We start from the raw sequence: 12,036 nt of genomic DNA, 5'->3' as shown, positions 1-12,036 counted from the left end.
ATGCAGTCAATACTCTGGTATCACAGCACACAGCTCTCAGGATCGCGCTGTTTCCTGACGCTTAATTATTATTTTAGAAAAAGCTATGTACACTAGGAGAGATTTTGAAATGAAATCAACCCAATCTTCTCGGCCTTTTGGCTAAGATCAAGTGAAATCAACCCTTGAGACTATCCCTGTTGTAAACACTAGAGAAAGAACATTAAGTGACACAGACAAATTCACAACTCCCGCAGAGCCTCAGTTCTAGAAACGTGTTCCAGACTTCACTCCCAAGTTAAATATATTTTGTTCTTCCTCATTTGATTACTTACTAAAGGCTCTTAAATTCTCCATCCAATAAGAAAAAGTTCTCCATGATTATTAGAGCATCAATTTATGTTTTCCTACTTGGAACTATGTCATTTATCCTGAAGTCACCTGCTTCTGAAAGTAGAAGTCCATTTCATTATATAAAAATGAAATACACCAAAATTTATTCTTATTTTACTGAACATAAATCAGGAAATAGATTCAGCATACATTACCTAAGGACTGACATTTCAAGCCCCTTAGCCATGTGTTCCAGTAAATGTATTTCCTTGTTCATTTACTGCTACACTTTGAATCATTGCCTCTGCCCTGTATGGTGCTGATGTCTCTCTCTTTAGCCTGGATGAACCCATTTCTTTCCAAGGATGACGGTTTCTACAAAGTAATAGAAAACCTTGGGCTGACCTACACAAAACACTTGCTTATTGTCATATTATTTAGAACTCAAAAGAAGAATTGATGGATGGTTTTATAAAATACAAATAAAAACATAGTAACTCTCAATATTTTTATAAACATTTTTCCACCTATTTTGACATTCTCAAATATTTTATTTATTCCAGCTTATTTACTTATACATATTTAGTTTATAGATTATTGTGACTTCTTTTAAGAAATTTTATGATTTGATGCAAAAAAAATTACCTCCACTTTATAATGAAAATTTAAAACATTAATCTGACTATACAGAAATAAATGTTGAAGGTACACTTTAAAGATTTTGGTAACAAAAGTAAATTTCAAATGTTGGCCAATAATTATTACAACTTCCCAGAGTGACTTAAAGAATGTCAGCGAGTTCTCCATTCTGCTGTGCGTTTCTCTCTGAGATAAATGTCTCTCTGTGTGTTATTCTCTCAGGAGGTCGAGTTGTGTCGTGTTAGCAGTCAAGAGAAGCTGGGCCTGACAGTCTGTTACCGAACGGATGATGAAGAAGACACCGGCATTTATGTCAGTGAGGTAAGAGATGCTGTAGAGGAAGATTAAGGGAGGGAGACCAGGAGGGACGCAGTGGAACAACTCACAATGAGAAAATCCTTCCTTCTGAGGCTTGAATGTGAAGAACTGGCTATGTTCCAATACTTGTCACTTTCAATTAGGAAAGTAAATTATACTGCCCAAGTAATGTAATTATTATCAGCTTGTTTAATGTGGATGCCTTCACCACAGAATCCCAGCAAGGAAAAGTGCCAAAGTGTTAACATTGTCTACATTTGAATAAATTCCCATAAGAATGCAGGAAGTAGAACAAAGTTTGTGATCTGCAAACATTTGTCCTTCCATTCCACTGTGTCTTTTATTAGTTCTGTTAACAATAGCATTGGCTAATGGTTTTGAATCAATATTCACAATAATCACATCTTTTACTCTGCTGATGAGACTGATAAATGTGAATACCCAAGGAGCATACCTATTAGTTTGCTTTATTCAACCTCATAACCACTTTCAAGAAGTGAGGTGCTTAATGTGAGACACCTTTAGTGTTAATTATTTTGAAAGGCTGTGAAGCAAAATGTGTTACCCCAAGTGATTTTTAAATTCTCCCCAAAGCATCACCTTATGAGAAGTAGGAAAGTATGCTTTTTTAATTTCATGAACATAGGATTAAAAATTACATAGATATACATACAAACACATATATATATACATGCATATGTATATATGTGTATATACAGTCTAACTCTTGCAAATATATGTGTAAGAGTTAAACTAGATACTAATCGCTGTTCCATGATGCACGGTTAGATACTAATCGCGGTTCCATGGTGTTCCAAGTTTTCTTGGCCATGATCTTGAAAACATTACCTAACATAGTGAGCCTCAGTTTCCACTAATAGAAACTTTGTACAACCATATATATCTCATTGTTTTTATAGAGTTATTAGATAATGTAATTAATGTACTTAGAAAACTACACAGCTCTATAAATGTAAAATGTTACTGTTAATTGCTTTTCCAAAGAATGTATTGACTGGTTCCTGCAATGAAAAAATCTCCAAAGAATATTTGACTTTTATAGTTCCTTTAAATGTACAACTATGATAATCCCTCTGATTAGAGTGAGGAAGAATAAGGAAACACCTGCTAAATTATCTTTTGTAATATGTACAGAAGTAGAAAGGTAGAACTTTAATATTAGTTTGATTGCAGTTCTAAAGACAAAGTTGTAGATTGTGATTGGCTTTTAAACAGGGTACAATTGATTAATCATCCTTCACTTCCTTCTAGTAAGTCTCTATTTACTATTTAAATATGTCTGATTTGGAAGTTCGTTTTTCAGGGAAGGTAAAGAAGCCACAGGAACTGAAAATACATTTTTGGAAGGAATGTTTTCCTTATACCTCTTATGTGTAATTATAGTGTCTTTTGATCTTAATTTATCACTTAAGACTCAGTTATTAGGTAGCACCACTAATAAGAAAGTAATATCTAACATCTGGATAGGATGGATCAACCTCATGCTCCACCTGAAATACTTTGCTTGAAAAAGCTTTAACACAACAAGCCTAAATAGATGGTTTGAAGCCATCACATGACGTCTGACAGATAGAGTTACCCCCAGTGAACTGTAAGTCATCACTCAAGTTTGGCCCATTAAAATGTTGAGAAGTTCTTAATAGAGAAGTTCTTAATAGAGCCTTAAATATCTATTTATTCTAAAGTAACTTACAGTTAATACACTTCACCATATATGTAAAATGGTGCTGGGTAATAATATGCATGGATAGGATTTATTTTCATTTCTCGAGCACTATAGATTGTAAATCTTTATAAATTAATGTGCTCATGAGACAGAAATCCTTTTAATAAGTATGGACTTACAGCATAGCTATCAGCTTTTCTAAGACAGCTAAGCCAGGATTTAAAAATCACCTTAGTAGAAAGTAATTGTCCCTGGATCCAGAGAATCCTAGTATTAATATCTTGCATGTCAGCTGAAGACCCTGTCAGACAGTTGGGATTCAGAAATGAGTGAATGCATGTGAGGAAAGAACGAAGGAAGGAAGGAAGGAAGGGAAAGAGGGAGGGAGGGAAAAATGATCTTCAAATCAAGTTCTGTCTAGTCTTCTTAATTTTATTATTGTTAATTCTAAAATAGTCTATTTATATTTTTGGAATCAGTGATTTTGACAGAAAATTATGACATTCACTCTGTAATAAATCAATAGGGAATTTTGAACCCAGGTTTTTAAAAATATTTGTTAAAACCATATTTTTAAGTTCTTGTGAAGATAGCACACACCTGGGTGAAGACATGTGTCCTCTCCACTGCAGGTAGATCCAAACAGCATTGCTGCCAAGGACGGCCGAATTCGAGAAGGCGATCGTATTTTGCAAGTACGTGGTGTGATTATTTCCTTAAGTTCCCTACTGTCTGTCCAACAGTTTTTGTTTTCTTTTTTTTTTTTTTTATGAAATGTTAGAGAAAAGAATTTGTCTCTACTTTTGGATATTAACTTTTACAAAGCAAATAAAGCTTCCAGTAAAAATTTTTAAGTAAGAATAGTGCCATTTATTAATAGTTATTAAATGTTACTAATTAGTGGTTAAGATACAATCTCTGGAGACAGATTACTTGACTTCCACTTCCAGCACCATGATTTGTCTGGGCACATCAAACCTCCTCTTATTTTAAGCCCATTTCTTCATCTTAAAAAATGATAATATATTTTAGTCTCGACATTAATCCCATTTCTTCATGGGTATTGGAAAAATAGAGCTGGAGCACTGGCAGACAGTAGTAAATAGCAGAGAACACCACCCCACAGTATAGGAAAGGTTCTTCTCCCCTGACAAGAAATCGAATCCAGGGCACAGAGGCGAAAGCTCTGAATCCTAACCACTAGACCACAAGGGAGTCTCTAAAGAATAATTATAATTTGTAATAATGAATATGCTAGTAAGATTGATTTGATCATCACATGTTGTACACAGGTGATGGTACTCAATGCTGTACCTCCAAAATACATATAATCAAGTATGCTTCAACAGCAACAACAAAAAAAATGCATGCAAAAATCCATTAACATTTATTGTAGAAAATACAGACATCTAAAACTTTTTAAAATGCCCATAGGAATAATAATGACTACTGTTAATTTTCTGGTATATATTCTTCCACCCTGTTCAAATAAAAATACTCAATATATGCATATTTGCTACAAAAAGGAACACAATATAATGATGTTTTATGTTTGTTTTTATATGCTACATTGTGAACATCACCTCATGCCAATAAATACTTATCTTTGTTTAAAAAAAAAATACAGTACCCCCCCACCCCCTTACCAATGGTATCTTTTTCCAAGGTTTCAGTTACCCAAGGTCAACAGCAGTCTGAAAATATTAAATGAAAAATTTCAGAAATAAACAATTCATAAGCTTTAAATTGCAAACCATTCTGATTAGCATGATGAAATCACATGCCATCTTGTCCCCACCCAAAATGTGAAGTGTCCCTTTGTCCGGTGTCTCTACACTGTAGTTGCTACCCACCCTTCAGTCACCATCTTGGTTACCAGATCGACTGTTGCAGTGCTTCTGTTCAAGTAATCCTTATTTTATTTAATGACCCCAAAGTGCATTTTATTATTAATTATTGTCGTTAATCTCTTACTGTGCCTCATTTATAAATTAAACCTTATCATAGGTATGTATGTATAGGAAAAAACAGTATATATAGGAGTCAGTGCTATCTGCAGTTTCAGGCATCCACTGCAATCTTGAAAAGTAACCCCACAGATAAGGGGCAACTCCTATAATAATAACCTGTCGTCGTAAAGGTTAAATGAGATTATGCATGTAATATGCCTAGCGCAATGCATGAGAAGTGCTTAATAAACATTAATGGCTGTTATTCCTAGCAGCAGCAGCAGCAGTTACTGTTGCCTTTTCCAGAATAAATTAGGTGAACATGGATCCAGATGTTTCTTTACTGTATGAAAGTCTGTAAGTCTGAAGAAGGTTCAACTATTTACTAATGAGTTCCTGGGGCCACTGGAGGAAGTGTTTTCTTCTCCATATGGAAATGTGAAAACACAGAGGCTGGTTAAATTTCAGTTTAATGAGGGAGAGGATAAGCAGATCATAGGAGGGATGGGGACAGGCTGGGAAGGGAATTTCAGGCCAAATCAGGAATAACTGAGAGCCAGTTTCAGTCCTGATCCTGCCTCCGCCCGCTCTGTCCTTCTCAGTCCTCTCCCGTAAAGGATGGCTGCAGGAAGACACACAGGACCCCAGCTCGTGTGTTCAGATTAACTCCAAATTAAGAACAGAAGCCAGGGGGGTTGAGTTTCACTGTTGATCACAGCTGCGAGACAGAAAGGAGGACTCACATGATAAATTGAAGGAGTTACAGACTGTTAAAACATTCTGCAAAACTTTTACTCTGGGCAACAGATCCAGAGGTCCTATTTCTCCTTGCTAGATGTGAGCCTCTGCAGAGTGTTTCTTTGGATTCAACACTCTACTGAGAACCAGGGCTTCAAAAATAGACAAGATGCTGTCCCAGCACTTGGGGCACTCCCTCCCTGTGTAATTAGGATACAGCCGCGTACACAGAGGGTGACGATGCAGCGGGACACTGTCATGATGAAGATGTGTCCTAGCTTCCTAGAGCATGCCTCCCACCCAGCCCTCTGCCATTCCCTCCCTTCTTCAGCGTGACTCTCACCAAATCACACTTCTTCGTCACCTTTCCTTTCTCTAGCTAGGTGATGCAGAACTAAGGCTTCAATTAGGAAAGAATAAAAAGTATGAATTAGTGATCATTTGGGGTCCTACTAGTTTTCAGAAAACCTCGAGAATATATCATTTCTCCTTCAGTGAGCTCACTAAGTGGCTCACTAAGTAGTTAAACAAGATGGAATTGTGTCTGTCATTGGGTATACCGGGGGAAAGAAAAGTGGATCAGGAAGCCATGACATAGTCTTGCTTACCACCACATTTTCAGCCTCTTTCACACATACACAGGAATAAATTAATGAATGAGACAAAGGTATTCAGTAGAAAGAGTGACAAAATAGATGAATGAAATCTGCAGAAAAGCTTTACTTGTGTAGCCTCATTAAGAAATTAAGTGTACCATTTTAGTGCAACATCCAGGTACGCATAATGAAAGCTTTAAAAATGTTTTTCTACTTTTTAAAATTGTGAAATAATTTGAAATGTATTGTTCACTTTGTTAACATCTCCATTAAATATACTAAAAATAATATAATCTTTTGAGGCTCAAGGTCACATTATACCCAGCAATCATTTCACAATGCTATAATAGAGTGAAATGCTCAATCACTGAAAGATCTGGAGGATTTCATGCCTTGACATTGAATAGTCCTATTTGGCTACCTTTTCTGATGTCTTGGGACTATATTTTATCATTTTTCTTACTTTCTCTTGCTCTTGTCGGCTGTCACTTCTTCTTCTTGCCTTCTGCTCTGCACACCCCGCCCCTCCCACTGCACCTTGCCTGGCTTCCTTCCTAGTTCCCAGCTAACCACTCTCCCATAGGTTACATACACAAATACAGTAATTAAAATTGCATCTAATAGTTCTGTGGTTGTAGCTGGATGGAAATAAAGCACATGTGTTTCCATATATGCATACAGTATATTTCGAGACTCCCAAATTCATAGCTATATTGTGGGTAAATACATTTTCAGAGAAAATATCTGCTGGATAATAAAGCATTCCTTAATGGAGTTGGTTCATTGAAGCAACAACAGCAGGATTGATAAAGAGTTGTTTTCTGCCTGATTACTTTATATTCTGTGACAAATATGTCACATTTAATGAATAAATACATGTCACATTAAAAAGCCTAGAATTTAATTTTATCTACACACATAAGAAACAAAGAATTTTAAGGGCGATATTGAAATTATATTAAATAAAACTGTGACAAAATTGTACCCATAGACAAATAGCTCCCATATGGCTGATGAGGAGATTATGGGATACCCTATAATGAACAATTAATGACTCCTTTCCCAGGGAGAGAGGGAGAAATGGAGGATTTACTTCTAATCCTTGATGTTTTCTGGCTGGCTTTTATTTAAATGAATCTCTTTACAGCAATTGTGATTTTAATTTTCTGTTTATGATGAGCTAAATAGAATCTGTGGTCCTGCCTGTATTGTGTAGGTAAAATTTTCTTGATGTAGTACACAATGGGCCTGTTAGGTGACATCACACGTGTACACACACCCACACACACACACACACACACACACACAGTCACACTCACAAGAGATTGACAAAGGGTAGGGGAATATGCAGAAGGGAGATCATTAACCAACTTCATGAGAACATTTCTGGATTTCGTGTATTTTTTCTCTGCAAGGGCTTGACAGTTCTGTCTGCTGTGCCATTGCCAGGAACCTATAATCAACTGTGTCCCCAGGAATTAATCTGGGAACATCCTCTCAAAAAATCACAGAGCTGAACAACCTTTGCATTTCTGAGTCAGAGAGCAAAGATTAAAGACTACAAATGTGATCAGCTTTCCAAAGGAGAGAACACCATATTCTCATTTTTTCCTTGGGATAATAAGTATATAATATTCCACGTAAGCAGCCTAATCTGGTGTTGGCCAAAAAGTCAGTCATATTCCTAAGGATACTTGCTGAGAAAACTCAGCAAGAACTGAAGCAATGGAACAATAAGACTTATAATGAGCTCTCTCTTTCTCTCTCTTCCCTACACATAAACTGGTCCTCAGCATTTCTTCCTACTCTTCTATTTTCTTCCCTTTGGATATCTGTTTCCCCTATTTCTGTTCTTTCCACATCTACTCATATATGTTTATACTTCACTCCCCTTCTTTCTCTCCATACTAAAATGTAAATACATCTGAAATAAACCTTTCCTTTCTTGCCTAGATTCTTGGGTTTTCCTAAGAAATCCTGCAGGTGGTTGGATGCTGACAATTTTACTTGCCCACCTGCCTCTGGTACAATAACATAGGAAACTTAAAAATTGATATATTCAAGCTGAAAAGCTGTATGAAATCATTTCTAAGCTTTCAGGGTTTTATACACACGCACACACATATAAGAGATTGGGCCTGCAGTGAGATCCAGACTGATTTATCTATGTAAGGACCTCAGAACTCTTCGAAACCAAGGCAATATCTATATTCAAACAGATACTGCTAATATTTTCATATGGACATGCACAGAAAATGACACATAGATTATCTACAAAAATTTCCATCATTTATAACAAAAGTTTGATATTGTCCTTCTCTTGGTTTTCTTCCCTTCTCTTAAACTGGAAGCCCTCCATTAGGTTGTGGTAACGTGACTGCTCGTCTGTCTCCTTCCCTTGGTGTTGCTGGATCCTTCACCTTGGTGTCTGCTTGGTGTTTTCCAGGCACAACAAGCTGCTTTTCCAAAAGCAGTTCTGTAACTATAAGCCGTTATTTCAGGAACAAGAGCGAGTAAATGTTGAAAGCTCTATCTGATCCCATTCCTCAAATCTTTCGTTTCTTGAGAAGCATCTTTGTTGAAACCCATGGCTACATTTCTTGCCCCAATATCAGTTTGGGTATCAAACTAATGTCCTGAGTACAATAGACTCTACCAAACAGTTGGTTAACACAGTCCTTATTTTGAAAAAGAAACAATAAATTAAATTTTAATGCCAGGTTTCTGTGACAGATTTATTTTAGCCCATATATGATCCTGAATGTGACAGTGTTTCTGCAACAAATGATCTGTCCTCCCCAAACAAGGACTAATTGCCAGGACTGGAGACCACAGTTCTGGTCATTATGAGTTCACCAAGGAGAGAGATGAATACTGACTGTAAAGGGTTGGAAAAGCAAACACAACCCTATTGTTTCCTGATGGCCCTCTAAGAGTTAAAAATACAAATGAGGGACATATCTTTTTAAATAGAACCGTGTTTACTACTGTGGGTTTAATTCTTGTTTATGAGTTTTACTACATTTGCTTTATTTAGCAGGAAAGACTTGCCTTTACTGAAGATTATCATGTAAATGATGATACTGATAATAACAATAACAATAGCATCAACAGTAACACCTGCCAACACTGGGCACTTTCTACGCAGCAGCCCTTTGCATATATTAACTCATTTAATCCATACAACAATCCTCTGAGAAAGGCACTATTATTATCTGCATTTTAAGATAGCAGACATAACATCAACATTAGACTAACATGAAGGAGGCGTATTTAGATTAAGAGCAAGTGAAATTTAGATGAAGAATGAGAAATATGTATATACTCATGTGGAGACCAGGGGAAAAAAGTAATGAGAATTATATCTCAGACAGCAAAGATGAAGATAAGCTGTGTGGCATCACCCAATTCAATTCCCTGAGGATCACATGTGCCTATAGTGGATGGAGAATGAATGATTAGGTCCATGTTTGACAGATGCATTGCAGATACATTACTGAGAGTTACTATGAAATGAACATAAGCCCTCAAAGCTCAAAGAGAGTAAAATCATAAAGTCATTATTGTAAAACTAAACTTAATGACGAGTGGGGGAGGTGTAGTGGAGTCCACCACTGCCAATTTATCTTTATTTCAGGAAAGAAAAAAAAAAGCCTCAGAGTCAGTGCATGCATACATTTTCAGATATATTTATGAAAAACCAGAGTGTATCCTTCCTAGTCATTATTCCGCATTTTGGAATCAGAGCTTCTATTTCCTAGTTTGATGAATTTTACTTGTGAATTGCACAGAAAGGGAATGCACATGAAGCTTGTAAAAGCTGAATTTCCTGTCGGCATATTTTAGTGAGAAATGAAGGTGATACTTGTCTTTATCAAAATAAGAAACACAACATGTGTTTGTATGATTGTTAGACTATTATTGTCTGCTTTCCTCATTCTAAAGATATATGATAAGAGTCTGGGGATAAAGATCATTTATTGTGGCCCAAAGTTGAGATTCCTGGTCTTGTTTTCAGATAATTATGTTTGTCCTCATGCATCAACCTGAATCCCAGAGGCCCATAAGGAGAAAACCTCAGTGGTCTTTCTGCTTTTAAGGAGAAGTCCTTAGTGAAAGACATTAGATTAAGTATTGAAAAAATGGTCAGTGCAGCCACATTTTCCATCTATTTAACTTATCCAAGAAATTAATACTTATTTTAGACAGAATTACTTGACCTCTTTAGTTGACATTTCTTTCCATATATTTTGATTATATGTTATGGGTGAAAAATCATTTTGTCTCTAAGGATTTGAGCAATCAATAAAAGAAAATAATTTTAAAATATCCAAAGGAAAAAAGTAGTGTTAACTAAGAGCTAAATACATTTGAATATAAAAATGTAGCTTAAAATAAAACTTTAGAACTCTTATCTACTTTGTCTTTATAACTTAGGAAAAGTAAAAAGATATATTTCATATGCTACTGGAATCTTTTCTATGTAATCAAAAGTTTACTCAAGCTTGATTTCTTTCACTCATTATTCTTTTAAACAGTCAGTTTTACTCTCTATTAATTAAAAAAAAATTAAATATCCTTAAGACATAAGCCTCAAGATATTTTATTCATTTTGTTGTTTTAGGAAATGGATACATCTTAGGAAGGAACTGGAGTATAGATGAGGATGTTGCTGATGAGCTGTTTTTTCTTTTGATTAGTTAAACACTAAGAGATATCCTGAGAATGATGTTTGGCAACTGAGTCAGACCCACACACGAATATGAAATGATTAAATGAAAACGCAATCAGCAGTGGCCTGGGAGCGTTGCCTGGTGAGAGATAATACTGCAGCTCTCTAATTGGCTCTCAGCAAGCATGCAGGATGACGGATTTCAGTTGTGGTATTGCCAGTCCTGCTTCCCCCAGCACTATTATCTCAGAGTGACACTTCCATTACTCTGAGCGGAGAAAGATGAACGTCACCTGTCAGGGGCTGGTTAATTGTGTTGCTAGATGTATGTTGCCAGGGCGCAGGTTGGACATTTATGAACATAACTGCTTCCTCTGATGTCCGCCATCCTTCAGGGATCGATATGGCTCTTACAGTAAGCGCGTAATTGAGTGAAGGCACTTTCCACGGAGGGGCTGAAGATGAGCCCATTGTGTGAGCTTCATTGTCCATACATTTACCATAAATGAGCTGATATTTGCCATTTATTGTGTGCAGCATTGTGGAAATGGAAACTAATGTGCCACTTTCATTTGTTTCCTAGATAAATGGGGAAGATGTCCAGAATCGAGAAGAAGCTGTGGCACTGTTGTCTAGCGATGAGTGTAAGAGAATCGTGCTGCTCGTTGCAAGACCAGAGATTCAGGTCAGAACAGAGATCAAAAGACCGGAGACTGAGCTATATATTCTCTGTATTCATTGACTATACATTTACAAATGAGTTTACATTCATTATCTGCCATTCTATATCAAATCACTATCATGGATATCTATAAAACCAAGTATACAAAAATCAATGAATAATGAAGACTGTTTTTCCTAACTTATCGTCCTTATCCAAAAAATTATACATTAAAGACTCCCTTAATATTGTTCCACAGAATTGTAGCTAAAGGGCCGGCCCGGTGGCGCACTGGATAGTGTGCCGCTTGGGAAGCGCAGCGGCGCTCCCACCTGAGGGTTCGGATCCCACATACAGACCAGTTCCCGCTCACTGGCTGAGCGAGGCGCGGGAGCAACGCCGAGGCTTGCGATCCCGTCGCCGGTCCCCGGTCCGGTACGGGGGCGACACTGAGGGTTGCGATC

At 36.7% G+C, this 12,036-nt stretch overlaps 1 protein-coding gene across 1 annotated transcript in view; it reads left to right on the top strand.

Annotated features, from left to right (window-relative positions):
- PDZRN4 (PDZ domain containing ring finger 4) overlaps positions 1-12,036 on the top strand; it is a 73,783-nt gene that overhangs the window by 50,542 nt on the left and 11,205 nt on the right. Inside the window, exons 4-6 of the mRNA XM_008587183.1 lie at positions 1,174-1,272; positions 3,589-3,651; positions 11,495-11,596. Of these exons, the coding sequence (XP_008585405.1) occupies positions 1,174-1,272; positions 3,589-3,651; positions 11,495-11,596 (264 nt within the window). The remainder of the gene's footprint in view (positions 1-1,173; positions 1,273-3,588; positions 3,652-11,494; positions 11,597-12,036) is intronic.

The sequence above is a fragment of the Galeopterus variegatus genome, unplaced genomic scaffold (assembly GCF_000696425.1).
Source record: "Galeopterus variegatus unplaced genomic scaffold, G_variegatus-3.0.2 Scaffold4269, whole genome shotgun sequence".
Taxonomy (NCBI): domain Eukaryota; kingdom Metazoa; phylum Chordata; class Mammalia; order Dermoptera; family Cynocephalidae; genus Galeopterus; species Galeopterus variegatus.
The sequence above is the reverse complement of the archived record's forward strand: the minus strand, read 5'-3'. Positions and strand labels throughout refer to the sequence as shown.